Raw genomic sequence first — 19,793 nt, forward strand, 5'->3', positions numbered from 1 at the left:
TTTTTGTGTGGGTGAGTTATTACATTTTTCAGCCCAAACACTTCTAAGTTCAGAAATATTGGACTTTTCCTGCAATGAGTTGGAAGGCAAGATAATTGCCAGGAAGAAATGATGCTGCAACGATATGAGGGAATTTCCTCAAAGCAATTATTAAGTGTACAGTATGATTGCTCTGTGATCCTTGTATTGCTCATGGTCTCTCTGGGGTATATTTGATTTTTTATCAGGGATATTACAGTACTGTTTGTGTTCCATTTATTACGATATGCTGTGAATCGCACAGAACAGTGGTACAGTGGTAGTTGGAGTGCTCCACTTTAAGAGTTTCTCCAGATATGAACCATTGCTTGACTGATTTTTTTGCCTTGACTTGAGTTACAAGTGAGATTTAGACTCTCCACAGCTTGAATAGATTAAAAAAAAAATTGGAGCAATTAATATGGAACCTCTTAACGGAACCTTGGTTCACTATTATGAAGTCAGTTTACAAACAATTTTAACATAAACATTATTGGCACCACGTGTCAGGTATTTGTTGTCTTTCCTAAGAAAGTGGAACGTGAAAGTGCCATTGAGCAATACTGAGGAGTGTTTGCGGCGCTCGCTGAGTTCTTGCTGGTTAGGTAGGCCCTCCTCTGTCCCGGCTGCCATGCAGCAGGGGGGAAAGAGAGAAATTATTATTATTAAAAGTTTATTTCTTATCTTTCTCATTATATGTTTTTATATTGATATTTTACAATATAGTGCCTTTTGTGGTGCTTTTTTGTGGGTGGGGTGACTGTAAAGGATTAATGGCATTTCCATTCATGCGGAACAAATGATAGTTTGAGTTTTACTAAGAACTGCCAATTCTGGGTCACAATTCTTATCTTCATGGACAAGCACACGCACACACACAATATAATGACAGTTATCAGAGAACATGTCTAAGGGGGTGTTGTTACACTTATTTTAAAGCTTTTGTGATTGAGAACATCAAACATGAACTTGAAGTTGCCTCTCTGACTCCAAGTACTGCTTCATAGTAGAGGTCCCAGATGGAGGTCATGTTATTGGCTGAGTTATTATGTTGGCCTGACGTTGGTACACATGAAACCATGGCAGGATAACAGCAAACAAAATTGCTCAGTTGGCCGCCCACAGATTGCAAAGTCATACCTCATGGAAGAAATCTAAGCCTGCCTTATCAGTATAATTTGTCTCGATGACTCTGAGCCTTTCGGTGGGAAACGCAAACACTTGTAGGCTTACATTTATAACTTTGCATTCCAATTGAGTCCAGTTGCACCTTGCAGCCATTTCACATTAATCAGTAATAGCTCCCATGCTCAGCACTGAACTCATTCCAATGATTTTGCTCCAACTAATCATTCAGACCCCAAGCATGAAAAATAGTTCATAAATCCAAATCAATATAAATAGAGCCAGACTAATATCCACTACTATTGTGCAGAAAATACTGTAGAATCAAACGGGTGATTTAGTATGAAAATTAAAATATACAAGAAACACACACAGTATATTGTAATAATAATAATAATGATAATATATGAGCAATTTTTTGTCCACTTTTTCCAAAAGTTAAACTACATCAGGTTTTACTAAGACTAAACTTCAAAGTTAAAGGCAACAAGTTATCAAATGAATGAATCCCCAGTCCCTAATTGGAACTGTTCCAATCTACATTCAAATTACAACAAGTAATGACATCGCCATTAAGAGTCTTTGCAAAGTCATTTTGCCTGCTATCACCGACCAACTAATGAAGCTTTGAAAGACACATCAGGAGTCAGGTCACCTTGGGAAACCTGCACTTGTGTTTAAATCGCTGCACTGTGCATAGACCATTTGTGTTTGTATCATCCGGTCACTAAGCAAAGTGCTGTAACATTCAATTAAGGTTATGTCTCTGTTTGCCTCTGTCTCCTCTACAACACTTTTAAGATGACACCATGCATCTCTTAGTTGTTACAATGCAAGTTCATCATGTACCCCAAAAACACAGTTTTTTCCCAGTTGTGTTTATTCATCTATCTTGTCCAAGAAATCGATACAGTTGTGTATTTCCTATTTCTTTTCCTTTGTTTATTTACCACAAAGGTGATGTTTTATGCCTTGTTTACTGAGGCCTGGTTTAATAATCAATAATCAGTAATAATCAATATGTGCTGTTTGCTACAATTTTAAAATGAAACTGTCTTCACTTTTAGAAAATGTGCAATGTTTCTATATATGAGTGATCTATTATGTTATGTTATGTTATCTGTTATATTTGATTACACCTTTTGGATATCAAACTGTCCCTGAATCTGGATAAAACATTACTTCCTGCCAATTAAGATTATTGACCATTAATCTTTTTTCACAGTTTTTTAATTGTTTGTTACCAATCAATCAGTGTCCCTTTGCTGCTTTTCCCCCCTTCTGTATTTTTGACCTATGCATCTTCTCTTCACCATCTGTGTATCAGGTAAAAGGTTCCATCTTCCGTCTGCTGGCTCTGTTGGACCACCCACCCTCACCACCTGCATATGGTCTCTAGTGGATTCCACCTAACCTCCAACTTCCTGGGGCCTACGTCAAATGAGGACACATTTTGTTGACAAAGTCTTCCAAGGTTACCTCTTTAATCCAAAGCTTTGCATTTTGTGCGCTATTTGTTTCACTCAATATCTTCTCTTTTAATATCACTTTATTTTTATTTTTTTACCCCAGTGTACCAATTTTCCAAACAAAACCAGATGTTAACAAAATATTTTCTATACTAAAATTAGCTAGCATGGGCAAACATCCCACCACACAACACAATGTATGCAATTAAATGCTATAATTGGATTTCCCCTTGTCTTTTTCCTTGCCTTGATTCATTCATCAAAAGCTAATTAATCTATCCTTGAGTCATACCAAAGCGAGACACAGAATGTCAAAGAAGACCTCGCACAACATTTTTAGTTATGTGATCTTGATCCATATTCTGAATCCAAATAATCTAAAACCAAACGATTTTACTCTAGGTCAGACTAATGCAATACACCGAATTTCATTGTGACCCATTTACAAACTACAGTACAACGACAATACAATGACAAAAATAACTTTCTCCATATAGGCAGGTGTCTTATATTATCTTCTTGGAACCCTAGTTGTGTGAACGTAAAGTATTATGGTACAAACATCCAGAAAAAGCATAAGAACAAACAACAAAAAAGATTATGACAAGATAACAAAATATTACCTACAACTAGATGAAAAGCAACCTATAAAAAAAAAAATGGGCCAAATGGGGGTGGGGAAGCAAAGTGGTTGTTAAATCAACAATGCTATGTCTCGTGCTTGGCCACAAGCAAACTTGAGGTGGAATGATGAGCTGGGACAGAGAAGCCAGAGGGCGAAACATCACCTTAACCTCAATCTCACTCATAAGGTCTACACGGTTCACTGTTACCTTTTGCCACTGCCAGTCGTGTTTTGTGCTTAGGCCTAGAGCGAATGGCTAGCTGAGCGATGCTCAGATGGTACATCTTGAGAAAAGCCTTTTAAAAACTCATTTTACATGGTTCAAGCAAGACAAACCAAGGACATTGACAACCCTGGTGGAAAATGGTGGCGTGAGCAGGATAAAGAATATGAGCTAGTAGCTACAACAAGCTTTCCATTGTTGCGTTATATGACGAATCACAAATTACTTTTATTTTCAGATAATGGATGGATTATTTAACACTGCCACTGTAATAGAACAGATGAAACAGTAGATTATACCTATTAAAACTATTTTTGTTTTTAGATACAGTACTGCCTTTTATTTATTTATTCATTTATTAAATTTCTGTAATTTCATTCAAGGTAGACACTCAAAAAAATTGAATTAAAAAAATAACAATAAAATAAAATAAAAAATGACAAATAAAAAATTAAAATAAATACATAAATAAATTAATAAATATAATTAACATCTTATTGAGACACTTTGAGCATTGTCATACAAGAGCGCCAATGTGCCTACCATGTGCATCTCTGCGCAAAACAACAACGATGCAACCTGCCTAGAATTGAAAGTTCAGTTGCAGTTGTTTTGTTTTACATACATTTTTAAGACCATAAAACAATTACACAAACTCTACAATTACATAATCATTTTTATATAGAATAAGAAAAACCCAAGACTAAACTACAGTGCTGTGAAAAAATGTAAATATCAGATAAAGGTAACCCAATTAAATTTAAAATTATTTGTTTAAGTGGTGATTAAGCTTAGAACTGGGGGTGTGCCCTCCGTATTTTTTGGTTAAGAGCAGAATTCAAGGTTCCATTGGTCAAAACAAGCTGTCCAGGTCTGGAAGGAGTAAAGCAGACCCTATAATGTTCTTTTCACTTTGGTCTAGTCAGCCATACTCCCAAACGTCAATCTATTTCATTTTTTTAAGTAAGAAGTGTGTTTATGTTCTTTTTGGACACCTGAGGCAAGGGAGGCCTGCAGTTCTTTAGATGTTGCCCTGGGTTCCTTTGTGGCCTCCTGGAAGATTTGTTGCTGTGCTCTTAGGGTATTTTTTTGGAGTGGAAAGGTTCACCACTGTTCCACATTTTCCCCATCTGTGAATAATGGCTCTCGCTGTGTTTCGGTGGAGTACCAAAGCTTGAGGAGCAGCTTTGTAACTTTGTAACTTTCCAGACTGATACATGTCAATTACTTTACTTACTGTATCATCCTTTGTTGAATTTATTTGGATCGTGGCATTTTCTTGCAACTTTTTTAACAAAAAAAAAAACAACCTCATTGACGGCTATAGACGTCAAAAATTAATTTCTTAGTTTCAATTTTTTTTCACTTTTGTTGACAAGAGTATATAAACCTAGATTTTTTTTTGTACGTTTAGAACAGATATAAAATTTGTCATGTGATTAATTACAATTAAAAATTAATCTCCCGACACCCCCAATAAAAAAAAAGAATAGATTATTAAAAATTTGGGGCGCCAGACGATTACATTTTTTTATTGTAATTAATCACAATTTTTTTGTTCGTTTGTTTGATATTAAACCTTAAAGTGTAAACAATGCAAAAAAAGTATGAATTTGAGAAGAGGCGAGTATGGTTTTTCAGAGGCATCAAAATTTGTTTCCCCAAAACACACATTTAAGGGAGAAGGTATGACGGGCCATTAGCTCTACCCTCAGCAGACCAGTAAATGTTGCCTTTAAATAAGTGCAAATATGATTTTGTTCCAACAAATATTAAACAAGGCCTTTGGAGAATGGTCTAAAAACTCTACACGTTATTAGTTATTTATAACATTAGCTTAATAAGTTTTGTGTTTTCATTGTGCCTTTTGAGGATAATAACTGAAAACTGTTCAAATGTGTGTTTGCTTCTCAATTGGTTTTACATTGAAGTAACTGTAGTAGAGGCCTTAGGGGTCACTGTATTGAACCACCTGTTATTTTGGCATGAGCTTGACCCCCCAAAAAGTGGAATGATTTTGAAAGAGCATCTTTAGTGGTTTTTGCGTGTAGAATGCATTTTATTACAAATCCCTTGTTGGTTCAACAAGTGGTGTGGTTGACAGATTAAGAGTGTCACAGAACAACACTGTCACATTATTTGCCAAGAAGCTTGAAGCTGGCAAGAAGGAATCACTAATTTCCACATTAAAGCGTGCCAACTGCTGACAGATCTGTGCTTTGCAAGCTAACAAATCATTCTTGCCAGTTGGAAAATACAAAAATGCATTACTTATTCTTATTCTGATTCTTCTGCTATGCAATATAAGTTTGGTCTTTGCGCAAATGTGGAAGTGAAAGACAGCTGGAATCATTGCTTTCGATTTACTCAGCAATAAGACTGCACACAGCACGCGGCAACAGTTTGGCATAGAGTAGATGATTTTTTTCTTTATAGATCTGCAACAGGTGTAAGATTAAAAGTCACTTATTTGCAATTTGTGTTAAACTGATCTAACAGGCTCATCAGAAGCCGCAAATGGTTTGTCTTCTGGCTCGTCTTAGCAGAGTAGGCCAGATGAGACCTCAACGACTGCACCAGCTGCCAGGTGATGCTTTGCTAGGGCATTGACCACAGGGGAGGGAAGTGTGTGTGTGTGTGTGTGTGTGTGTGTTTGTAAGCGGGTAGGTAGCTGGTTGCAGGGACCAATAAATGACTGAGTGTTAGTGTTCAGAGTGGCACAAAATGGAAACACTGCTGGGATTTCAGTCTTTATTTTTATTGGCTAGCTGGATAATAGATTGCTTCATTTGGAAACCAATAAATCATCAAAATTCTAATCAATTAGTGTGATTAAACATTGTTCTCGCTTTTGCTTCAAAGATCTTCCTACGGATAAATTACTTTCAACCCATTGTAGAAAATCCAAATGGGCAACCTTGGGACGCATGCATTTGCTATCGGATGGTTTCAAAACAAATGATTTAGGTTCATTTTGACATATCAATGGACCGGCACAGTGGCGCCGCACGTCTTGCCAGTGCAGCCTCCCATTTTTTTTCAGACACCTACTAATTGCTATGCCCCTCCTGCACAGTAGGTGCCGCTATGTACCACTATATGTAATATTATATTCAGATAGAATGTTTTGAACGGACATCAATAAGTTAACGTTGTTTTGCACAAGCTAAAAATAAATGCATGAGCTCTATGACGAACGAAGACGTGAAACAGGAAACAGAAGTACGGAGCGGCCTTCCAAATTAAAATCATAGATTTCAAAATAAGAGATTTAAACATCACACAAAACAGCTTGAAGAATACAGCTTATCACTTACTCACTTAGTATATATGCCCTAACGTTTTTAGTCTAGAAGTGGGGGCTTTAATAGCAGGATTTAATAACATTATTGTTAAATAATAACATTAGTAACACGATGCGGTTGTAAATAAAGTGCTAGGAGTAACACATTTCCTATTTTTTTTCATAAGGTGTGTGGAAAATTAAACAAGAAATTATAACTAGTTCCTTAAACGAAACAAATTTCTATTTTCAAACAAATTGCAACACTGTTAATTGTTCGATGTTTGAATATTGTACATTTTGTCCAGCACATTATGGGCAAAAATCTCCTGCGTGCTAGAATCCATCCATGCATTTCCTGAACCGTTTTCATGTGCTGTAATATGTACTTAAATATATTTCAACATTTAGAGACTGCGTTTGAAATTAATTGTTTATAAAACAAAAGTATTTGGCATAATCTTTGGATACGCATACTAAGTATCTTGGCCCCTCCCTGGCCCCGCCATTTATAAAAGTCTGGCTCCCCCACTGGCAAAACACTGAACGTTTATTTGCTTCCAGTGAGACCTGGCAGCGCCGTGCATGGCGGCAGTCGATCACTGGTTTATGAATGTGTGTATGAAAGGGTGAATGTGATGCACTGTAAAGATAGAATAAATTAGCGAATGATGTTTCCCTTGCCATAGACATGCCAATTCTGCTTTGTAGAAGACACACTGCACTTTATATTTGGTTTTTCAGTGGCAAATGATTCCAAACTTGGGATATTCTTTTATTTATTTATTTCTAACTGGGCTGTATTAACATCTGCACTAACATTAGCCTGTTTAAAAAAAAATTATCGCAAAGATGAAGCGAAAAAAAACAAAACACGATACAGAAAAAAATCTGCAATCTGAAATTAGATACAGTGAGAACAAGTTACATACAGTTAGGAAAAAAGGTCAAGAAGTGAATGATGACTTAAAATTTAAGACAAGATCTAAAGTTACAGAATTCCAACCTTACTCTAATGTATCATACATTCTGACAAAATCCACATTGGATAAAGGAATCTATTAAGTATTAAAAATGTACCAAGGACAATATGATTTATATATCAATTAATTTACAAAAACATTTACAGAATGATCAAAAGCTAAAGAAGCCAAGACAATGAATGTATGCATCTAACTAAAGTACAACCAATTAATCTAGCATGGAACCCCCCCCCCCCCCCAAAAAAAAAAACATCTGCCATGGCTAACTTTCATGGCGTTAGTGAGGGCTCTATTACTGGTCAATACTAATGTGATGGATAGATACTGTAGATGGATGACAGGAAGAAGCAAAATGGCAAAAATATTTCAGCTTTTAAATGGCTTCATTGGCAGGACTGATTAAATTTGAACTTCACCTTGACATTCAATGTTAGCTTAAGGAACCTTTGGCACCCTCCCAGAGATAATGAGAACTGGTCATTTTCCAATTCAGTGACAATTATAATCTTCAAACGTGGGAAATGGGGAAAAAAATGTAGGGCACTCTTGAGAGTTGTGTGATATATAATAAGATATTATAATTGAGAAAAAGGAGGATAAAACATGCAAGAAACTACTCAGCACTTGCTGCCAATGGTTCTTGACTATAGTGCAAATGTTTTACCATCAAAGCTTGGAGTGACCAAAGGAATGCAAACGAGGCGAGATTAGATGTCTTCTTAAGGGATTTTTTTGGTCTCTAGTGGAAAATCTCCAGACAAATTTTGAAATGCAATACTGTAGTTTAATACGAGGGATGTTGTAAAATTAACTTCCAAATGACATTGAAATGCTCATGATGACTTTTTTTTTTTCAACTCATTCACTGCCATTGACGGCTATAAACGTCAAAAATTCATTTAACTATTTTTATTAATTAAACATGTTGTTAACAATAGTATGAAAACCTAGAATCTTTTTTATTGTACACTTAGAACAGATATTAAATTTGTGATTAATCGTGAGTTAACTAATGAAGTCATGCGATTAATTACGATTAAAAACTTTAATCGCCTGACGCCCCGAATCTTGTAATAATCTTTTCTTCTTTCTTTTTTTTAATTGATTCACTGCCATTGACGGCTAGAAACGTCAAAAAATAATTTGAACTATTTCTATTAGTTTAACATCCCCCCCCTTTTGTTAACAAGACTATGAAAACCTAGATATTTTTTTCATTGTACATTTAGAACAGATGTAAAATTTTCGATTAATCGTGAGTTAACTAGTGAAGTCATGCGATTAATTACAATTAAAACATTAATCGCCTCTTGCCCCTAAATTTTAATAATCTTTTTTTAAAAATGAATTTATGGCAGTATTAATGAAACTTTAAACATGTGAAACCATCTGTCAGGTGAGTTTGTAATTTGTATGATATATTAACCAATAAATAATGTGTGGTGTGCTTTCTAGGGCTAGGCGATAAACCAGTGTAAAGGATATATTTTTGGGGGGTTATATTTATTTTTGTTACCAAAAAATAAAAATCATTGTTAACTCTTTTACTGCCAAAGACGTTAAATGACGTTCTGCAAAAACCTACGGAGGAGCGCCAAAGACGTTAAAAGACGTCCTCCCATTTTTTTTTTTTTTTTTTTTGAAACGGGTGCTGGGAAGGCTTGCGGAGCTCTCCTGAAAATTTTAAGCAGGTCTCGTGAGCCTAATGACTATTTTTGGCCCCTAGAGGGCAGCGATGACTCTCTTTTGACAAGATCGGGTGGGCGTCAGTAGAGGCGGAGCTAGAGCGTTGAGCAGGAGATCAGAATGGAAAACAAAGGAAAAATGGTGGCCGGTCGCGAGGAGCTAATGCCAGAGCCGTTTTTTTCAAAGACCAAAAGCATCGCTAAAAAAGCACATTGTTGATGACGATGATCATCATCGATGATGAAGATGATGGTGACTCCGTGGTTGGAAGTAGAAGACGTTAGATGGAGCTAGATGGAGGAGGGAACGGGCAATGGCGAGCGTTTGCAAGCAGCTCTACACTTACAAGACAAAAACCATCGACCAACGCTAAAAGAGTACATTGATGATGATGATGATGAAGGTAAATCCGAGCTTGACGGCGAAATTGGAACCGCTGATGCGGCGGCTATGACGGACGGTGTCGTAACGCGGAGCGCAACCGAGCACGCACAGGCGGACGTTCGATCGGACGACGGAGAGTGCCCCGAGTCCAATGCATATTCATCGGAGGAGTGTGTACAGTCTGCTACTTGCTTTTTATTCCCCGGAAAAAAAGGCCGTCAAGAAAGTGTAACGTTTGCACGCAAAACGGACCAATGTGAAAGTGAAAGTAAACTGTTGTGCGAGTCCTGGCGTCTCCTTGCACGCAGGAGAGCGTTACAAAAAGAAAAACTGTATTTGAAACATCCACATAATTGTAAGTAGTACCACAGTTGCACACATTTGTAAATAGTTTGTGAAATTGTTTTGTCAAATTGTTACACTGTTGAATGGAAATAAACGCATTTTGCAATCAAAAAACACTTTTTCATTGTTGGTGAAAGCGTTTTACAGAAGTAAAGCACTATTTAGGTGTTTGTGGCATCATTCATGGACAAAAAGAAGTGTAGAATTCACTAGAGTGCATGAAATAACATTGTTTCACAAAAAGCTCTTTTTCTCCGTTTTTTTGTTTCAAAACAGAGAATTTCGGTGAAAGTAACCATTTTCTATTGTTGATTACTGAAGAACGGAATAAGGTAGAAACAAACTTTTTTTTTCTGATGAAAGATGAGAGTCCAATCTTTCATTTGGTCGGATGTGTGTTTCCATAGTCCAAACACAACATTTTCTGTGGACCTTGAAAGATCACTCAAAATGCTTAAATCGGCTGGCACTGGCGACAACCCGTTTTTGAAAACGTCTGGCAGTCAAAGAGTTAAGAGGCTTTCATAGTGTTCTGATGCGCACTGTCTACACTGAAGATGTCATGATCTTTGTTTGTGTCCCTCTTTTCATGTCATGGCTACTCGTGTTTTCATTTCCACCTGTTCTTGTTAGCGCTACCGATCTGCTTCCTCCAGCCACTTAATTTATTGATGCGTAATTTGTCGAACATTTAACACTTTTATTGAACTGTATTAAAGGTGCCGTTTAAAATGGTAATATTAAAGCTTTTTCTACATCATGCATGCTCCACCAATGCCCATATGTATTGCACACGCACCATGAACGAGTCTGACACAGATGCTGCAGTTACGCTGTGTGCCAGAGGTGGCAATCACGAGTAAAAAAGTTACAAACTTCACAAAGATCCTTTAAGGTTTGTGTTTAACTCTTTTATCGCCCAAAACGTCAATTGACGTCAACTACGTTTTTTTTTCTCTCTCAATGGGCAGTGCAACGACTTGTGCAGCGCTCCTTTTGTGAACGGGTGCAAAAATCACAGAACAGCCACTAACTATGTCCAGCAGATGGCAGCATTGTATCTCTTTTCAATGGGCTCCCGGTAGTAACAAATTACATGGTGGATCTTAGGAAATAGAACATTTTCAAGGATCACGTGAATGATCAAAGCCTTTGTCACATTAAATCTAATTCACAGAGCGTCTCTAAACAAAAAAATAAAATAAAATCAAAGTCACTGTTGTGCAGAAAATGTGTATTTTCTCAAAAAGCTTGTTTTCTCCTTATGTTTTCCATTTTTGTTAGATGTCCCTCAAATTACCTATTTTCAAATGGTGATTACTAAAGAAAGTAATAAGGTAGAAACATACTTTTTTTTCTAATGAAAGAATGTAATGTGATTTTTCATGTGGTAGCCTATCCACCATGTTTATGTAGTCATAATATTCTGTTTGCCTTGGAGTGAACTGTCGGTTGGGATTGTTTTTTGGATAATATTTGGCAGTAAAAGAGTTAACGGGCCACTTCTATGGTACTTTTGAATAATGTCATTATTATTTGCTTTTTTTATGTTATGGAAGGAGAAAAAAATCATTTAAATAAATCAGAAATTCTATATTTTGGGGATAAAATGTGGATTGCATATTAAGTCCATATCACCCAGCCCTTTTGATTTATTTTTTTTTTCTGTATTGCTGCATGTACTTTATAGATGATAAACACTCCTCTGCATGAATCAACCCGGTAAAATCTATTTTTGGCCTGTCAAAGTGGTGAAAATATGGTACTTTTCCACGGCTGACAAAGTTATATTGCCCAGTGATTCTGGCATTTGTGCATTGGGTCACAGATCTGAAGTCATTCCACCAGCTGCCCACAATTACACACTCTGCCCTCCATCAACACACTTCGCCAACAGACTGACCAGCAGCTCATGTGCAGAATCCTGACTGTCATTGCTGCATGACACAGTCAGTTCGCCATCGCTATCTCACCAGAGGATGGGAACTTTTATAAACGCTTTTCATTCAACCTGCCTGTTTTGAACAAAACAAATAGCTCACACAATTACTGTTAAATGGAGTGGAGTGGGCGCCTTCCTGCTGAGTGTCTTCTCACATAAACATATGTCATACAAAAAAGTATGAGCTTAAGTGAATTTATTGGTAGAAAGTTGATTTTTAATTACTGTAATTAATATGAAGAGATATTAGGCTATAACATTCTAACTTTATATTAGAAGTAGGGCAAAATATACATACAGTATGTTTGTTATTTTTTACATTATATTAAAATACTTAATTTTCTTACGTTTTTTGGGTTAACAAAATGCATGCTCTCGCTTTATTTAATTGGAATGTATTAATTAAAATTGAATACACAACATTGACATAACTGGTCCCCACAGTAGATCATTGCATCCCTGCATATATGACTTAGAGTTATGGTGTCATATGCTTTTAATGGTGCATTGATTAAAAAAAACATTTTCCTGGCAAACAAGGTGTTACGGTGATGCATTTTTGGGCTGTCCACTAGAATCTTTCTCCCAGTGGAGTTGGGTTCTAGGAGAAGAGGGGAGGGGGGTGGGGGTGGGGGTATCATTTCATTATACATTCCAGATAGTCCACCCAAGATTTGGGGCTCCCACATCTATCTTGAAATTGGATTATGAGACAAAAATGTATCAGTGTATTGCAGAGACAAAGGCAATTTTCTAAAGTTAAATTGGAGTCAGGCTGCGAGAAGAGGAACGCCATTTTTCAAGGGGACAATACAAGGAGGCATAAAAGGAAAAACATTCATTTTAAACATTGCCGCACAATATTTTCAAAAGGCATTTAACGATCTATATAAGATTGTCATCTCATCGCTCCACGTTGATGGCCAGTGTTGTTCATTAAACTGACAGGATGTTTGGTTTTTGATCAATCTTTTGCTCTTTATTTCTACCTCAGGGCGGGTTCGGAGAAATGGGTCACACTTCAGTAACCTCCAAAGAAGGTTATTTCTTTCTAATGAGAAAAATATGTCTAGTGTGAGTGCCACAACTGGCTTCTGGGCAAGAAAAAAAGACCCTTCCTGTCTAATCCCAATCCACAAAGAGCTTGGCAGACAGTGGGATTATTAATAGATCGGCCTCATTTTTCCACCCTTACAAACGGGCAATTTCTTTTTCTTTTTCTTGCTTTTTCCTCACTTTTTAAAAATGTCAACGTTTCATATCATACTTGGCCCTGCCAAATCCTCATGTTAAAAAACCTAAACGGTGTGTGTCAGTGTGTGAGCATTCTTACAAGCACTTTCAGTTTAAAAATAACCTCTGGTATCTGCTGCTCCCACAGCACAGTATGCATATCCACACTGCACAGTATATCCCACGAAACCCCACATTTATCTGTTCAAAAGGGAGTGCATTTTGAATCATTATTATACATTTGCCGCCTCCGCTGATACCCCATATTTTGGTCACCATAGCAACACACAGGTAAGTGGAAAGTAGTGCTTAGCTTGCCACGCAGCATGGAGTCCGTTTCTAAAAGTGGTGACCCTTTAAAAGCAAACACCCACTGACATGAGGAGGCAACCAGAGCCATACATAATTTGGAAGTGCAGGGGAAAATCCGATAAATGTTGTACATTGTGGATTTTTATACGTTTTTGTTGTGTGTAGGCACCTGAAGTGCAGTCTTCTAACACAGCACATATAGCGAGGAGGAATCGGCTCAATCGGCCTTTCTGTTTCTCCCTCCTCTGCCTCTCATCCTCCTCTTCTATCAATTGCTTGTATCTCAGCATTGATATCCTCCCCCTCTCTCTGCTCTACTGGGTTGTCAACTTTCACACGCCTTCCCTTTCGTGCCTCTCTTCATGCCTACCTTGTTTCTTCCCCCGGGCTTTACTGCGTCTGGTTTACAAGAGACTCCTGACAGCTGTCTATCCCCTGCAGGTCGCCATCAGAGACACTGGCCGTATGGAAAGAATAGTAATCGTGATCGTTTGGCCTCCAAAAAGCAGAACAAAACAAAAAAGTCTGTTGCTTCAGGCTGCTCGGTTTGAATTCTTTCATTTGCTTTCCCCAATGCTCAGATTGTGGCGGAAAGGGGAATTTAATATCAAAGCCATCAAAATAAGGTGTGTTGTGGAATAAGCATCAGGGAAATAATACGACACTTTGATATTCTTTGGTATTCACTTGCTCGTTAGTGTGTATTGGCAGGATTACACACACACACACACAAAAACAGGATCCTGGCGTGATTGCAGGAATACATCAATCATGCTTTGTTGGCCTTGATTTGTTTAGCAGTTAGCAAATCAATTGGAATGCACATTACTGCCTCCTATGGGACTGGAGTAGAACACAATTAACTGCAACTCTCCACTAAATGCTCTGAGAACCAACAAGTATTGGATGTATTTCTTTTAAAATAACTACTTCTCTCTTTTTTAAGTGAGCTCTGGAAGAAGCATGCAACATTTTCTTTAAGTCTAATAATGACGTCAAACAGTCTCCATAAAAATATACACCATCCTAAAGACACACTGACAAATGCTTTCTTGCCAGTTTCAAATTTCCTTCATGACTACTTCTAGACGTTACCCCAAAAAAAAAGAAGAAGAAAAAAGTAAATGCTGTGAAAGTACATCTGTTTCTTCATTTACATACCATCTGTTTACACAACAACATTTCAGCATCTTTACCGGTAGTCACAAGTGTATACAAGCAAGTCAAACCTTGTTACAAAGCATTAAGCAAGACTATTGAATGGGATTGCTCTCATATTTATGATACAGGGCCAGAAACTATTAAAAAAAAAAACTTATATCAGATAGAATATTTTGTGGTTATTTAACTAAATAAATAAATTGGTAAATGACTACTGCAACGTTACAAAGGAGTCGCGTTCTTACAGTATCTGTGATGGGAAGATATAGCCTGTGAGAAAGGGACAGAACAAATAACAAATTGGACAGGACGGGGAGGACAGGCCAGGCTTAGTGAGACAGGCCGTGCTAAATGTGGTTGGAGGGAGTAGCTATATGCAGTGCTTAATCACCTCTGGGGACTTTAGAGCGCCAAAGAGAGAATAGTGCAGTTGACGTAATAATATAGGTTGTATGATTGTGAGTGGCCTGCCTACTGCCCAAAGCCAGCTGGGATAGGCTCCAGCAACCCCGCCACCCTTGTGAGGAATAAGCGGTTCAGGAAATGGATGGATGGATTGTGAGTGGCTCCTCATCAAGCAACTGAATGAGTGTCCACAGAGATACAGTACAATGGTGAATTAACACCATCAAACATGCATGCCATCTGGTTGTGTACAGCTACTGCTAGCAACAGCAAACGGCAGATTAGACTTGAACTTGGAGGGAAAACCTAGGCCACAGTGTGTGGTAGATGGCAAAATTGTGAGCAATAAATGCATCAAATTAACACAGCTCAAACAGCATCTACAACCAAGTACAAAACAATTTTAAGAAAATGTGATGGGTTTCCTTTTTTAATAGTTAAAACCAGTTTAAATGTTTAAACTGCCCAATATTTTACATTTTTTAATCCAGTAAAGTTTTTATTTTTTTTCTTATCATGCACAGTAGCACGGCAGGCTAAAATACAGTATAGTGTTGTAATTTTTTTTTTTAAAGTGATGTTCAGCTGAGTCAAACTTTTTAGCACACACATTTGCAGAGGTGGGTACTAGTAACGAGTTACATTTACTCCATTACATTTACTTGAGCAACTTTTTGAAAAAAGGGGCTCTCGAGGACCGAATTTGGGCACCACTGTGATAGAGTAACTCACAATAGTAAACGTACATTTTTAGGAAAAAACAAACAAACATTTGTCACGTTTTTGATGAACACTTACATGATGGTGGTACTTGAAGAACTTTTTTTGGTAGGTTGTTCCATGGAGTAAAAAAGTTTGAGGACCAATGTTATTTGCTAGACCAGGGGTGCTCAAGCTCGGTCCTCGAGAGCCCCTATCCAGCCTGTTTTCGATGTTTCTCCCCTCTAACACACCTGATTCATGATCAGGATCGTTATCAGGCTTCTGCAAAGCTTGCTGGTTAGCTAAACATTAGATTCAGCTGTGCTGCAGGAGGGAAACAGGCTGGATAGGGGCTCTCGAGGACCGAACTTGAGCACCCCTGTGCTAGACCTTCCACCGCTGTGTCATTTGTCCCAAGGTGTTATTTAAAAGTAAAGGTGCGCAAGCTAAGACACTGAACAGACTGTTATGAAGCACACAGCACAAGTTTTCTCATTTTACAAAAAAAACAGCTCATCAATATTTCATTTTACATCTGTTGGACCCAAAGGATATGAAGAGGGAATAAAGTAAAGCTGACTGTACACACCAATTTTGTTTTGTATTTCTAATGGAAGTCTACCTTCAAAGGACTCATGGCCTGAATTTCAAAAGGCGATTGACTGAAATGGGTTTGAGTGAGCATTCATTGTGTTCCTTATCATATGAACTATGTATAAGATAACGAAGGTTTGATAAAAACACCAGGTATGAGCATAGTTATTTATTTTTTTAGTAGGTGGTTCAGATAATGGATGAATTACACTTGTCACATATCATGACATCAACTTTGTCCAAATCTCTTAGCATTCAATTGAAGTAAAATCAGAGGCTTGTGTTTGCATTGTATTATGTTCTATTTCTGAGTTGGTAATAGTATGCGACTTTTCAACTATTCTATTATTATTCAGTATTCTCACATGAGGCCTTTATTTCGTTCACTTGCAAATTACAAAGATGTTTCAGCATGATCTTGCCTCTGACATTGTGATCTAATTGTTGAGGCGAAACACACTTCATCACCGAGATGGATTTTGCAGCTTAGATTTCATCAGGGGCCGGTCATCAATATTCATGAGCATACATTTTATTATCATTGAACACAATAGCAGAAATTGGGAATTAATTTGTCTTGAGTGATTATATTAGTATAAACAAGATTATGTTGCACGACTTACGAGAGCGATTTCTCCAGCCGCCCTCCCGTAGAACCGATGATTTCTCCAAGGGTGCAAAACGTCTGGCCCAAAAAATCCTGGGAAAAAAAAGAAGATAAAAATGCATGGCAGACGAAAGACATAATGGTGGAGCTGCAGTCAAGGCAATTCCGGAACACGAGTCGACCAGATAAAAAAAAAAAGTGTTTAAATCTCTAAAGGGTCAAACTGTCGCCATAATAAAAATGTGTATTATTATATATTATGCATTCAGCCATCGTCTACAGTGCTTACCCTCAACAGGTCTGCAGATGTGCTGTACCCTATCCTACTGATTTAATAGGAGGGCACATATAGACAAACAAACAACCATTCATACCTTAGGACAATTTAGAGATTTCAAATGACTTTCACAAAAATGTACATGCAAACTCCATATGGAAGGTCGGGTCCCAGATTCACACCCTAACCTCAGAACCATGTGTCAGATACGCTAAACATTTTACCACTGTGTGACATTTTATGTATCAATTGCATTCTAAGTTCAATTTTGAACAAAAAATTGTATTTTAACTCAAAAATTCCTATGAAAAAGTTACCAACTGTTAACAGTATTCCGTAACAGCAACACACGTCAATGCAATGACAATAAAAAAAATATCCTATTTTCAAAATTCTAAAATCTAGATTAAGAGAAATTATTGTTTCCTTCCGCGTGGGAATATTGAATTATTTGCATTTCTTGCAACTTGCTACTGAACAAGAACATGCACATAGAAATAAACGATGCACATTACAGTGGACATGTATTAATGGAAAGATGTCAGAGTGAGGTGGCAACACACAAACAACACTATTGGAAGTTGACGGATCTTTCACAAGGTGAATCAGGTCTAATATGTATGAATTTCAACTTGCATTTCATGATGGATAATGTAACTAATGGTGACAGGGTAAGGTTTAAATAACTTAGAACTTCTTGCTACTGCTTTTCACACAGGCAGTACACGGTGTTTCAGTATGGGATAATTGTATTGCTGAAGCCTACAGAACATTTTAATGCATGTTCAAAGTAAAAAGCTTAATCAGTCAATTGAAGGCAAAGGGTGGTCTAATGGCTAGTCATTCACAGGGCATTTGTGAATAGCAGATTGAGTGGGAATGGATCTCACGCCAGCTGTGTGACAACTAGCTACTGTATGTAATAGCCCAGCAAGCTAGCAACCAGTACTGATTTCTATACTTCGGTCTAATTGAATGGTCACTTATCATGCCCAATCCTTAAAGAGTAACAATTCTTCAAGTAAATTGTGACACACACTGTATTTTTGAGGGGTTTGTTATAGTTCTTATATGCATTTTATCACTGGACGGCCTTTTTCCCCCCTATTTATTTTATTTTTTTTAAGTTTACAACTTGCACCACTACTACCACTAAAATGTCTGAAAAAACAGCAGACAAGATGAAACATTACACATCGTGTGTTTTGTATGTTGTTTATGTGTAGGGACGATACTAGATGTGTTCAGCACCTGTAAATGTCCGGCTGACACAATATGGTGTAGCCTCAAACAACAACAGCTGCGTGTACATTTGAAGTCCAGCTGCAGAGAGACAACAGGAGGAAGGGGGCAAACTCTCCGTCTTGGAGCTGTTTGTCCTTGATGAAATGAGATGAAAGAATGGGACACAAAAAAGCAATGAAGCGGACCATTTGAGAACATAAATCATGGAATGAGTGAAAGAGGATGAGCGCAACAATCAAACGTAGTTTCATCATAAACCACTCACCTTCTGCGCTCCGGCAGGATTGATAGTTTGGTGAATAAAAAAAAGGAACAGTTGTCAATAGGAAGGCTCATGCTACATTGAGTTCTGAATGACACTTTATGCCCACTGAGTCACAACATGGCTGTTTTTTCCACTCTAACACTGCAAATGAGTTTACACTGCAAATGAGAGCTATCAGCACTGAGTCAAAACTGCCAGTTGACAATGACATACTGTACTTACGTGTTTGGAAATGTTACAGCTTCTGGAGTCTACATTATACCTGGCAGAAACAAAGATGTGATAAGATTGCATCAAAGCCTGTTGAGATTTACATTTTTGTTGCAAGGATCAATTGCAGCTGATTAGCAGTGATGTGTCGTTTACTAACAATGTGATCAGTTTTATTTCTTCGCTTCATTTTGACTAACTCCAATTACTCAAGAAAGAGGATGTTCCTCTTGTAAAATTTTATTTACGGTTGTTGGCCAATTTAATTTAGTGAGCTTTTAATTAAAACACCACTGTGAAAACACTGCAACCAATCTTCTCTTTTCATCATCACATCTACTCTCTAACTGTTATCAACAGTCAAGTTGTTTTTAGCAGTATTTACGCAGACCAATATGTTGGAGTACAGGTGACCAGAATGAATACTGAAGTTTTTTGGAACTGAAGACAATTTCTCAGAATCAGACTGAACTGTTTTTTTGCTGTTTAAACTGACAGCTACTACTTGGATATTGATTAATACGAAAGGCCTGCAATGAGATACACACTTCTGAAATCACACATTTTTCCAAATTATTTCAAAGGAAATCATTTCATCATAGTTATGCCGGTTGTTTCTTTCCACAAATACTATGGGTTGGACATGCGTTACAAGTATTGACCTTTGAACTTTAATTAGTGTTTTCTTTTAAATATGGT

General features: G+C 37.4%; 1 protein-coding gene across 1 annotated transcript in view; it reads right to left on the reverse strand.

The window, feature by feature from the left end:
* Positions 1 to 19,793, reverse strand: part of cpne9 (copine family member IX) — an 85,465-nt gene that overhangs the window by 31,100 nt on the left and 34,572 nt on the right. Inside the window, exons 5-6 of the mRNA XM_077543399.1 lie at positions 19,107 to 19,146; positions 17,114 to 17,190 (exon numbers count right to left, since the gene is read on the reverse strand). Coding sequence (XP_077399525.1) covers positions 17,114 to 17,190; positions 19,107 to 19,146 — 117 coding nt within the window. The remainder of the gene's footprint in view (positions 1 to 17,113; positions 17,191 to 19,106; positions 19,147 to 19,793) is intronic.

This window comes from Vanacampus margaritifer, chromosome 1 (genome assembly GCF_051991255.1).
Source record: "Vanacampus margaritifer isolate UIUO_Vmar chromosome 1, RoL_Vmar_1.0, whole genome shotgun sequence".
Lineage (NCBI taxonomy): Eukaryota > Metazoa > Chordata > Actinopteri > Syngnathiformes > Syngnathidae > Vanacampus > Vanacampus margaritifer.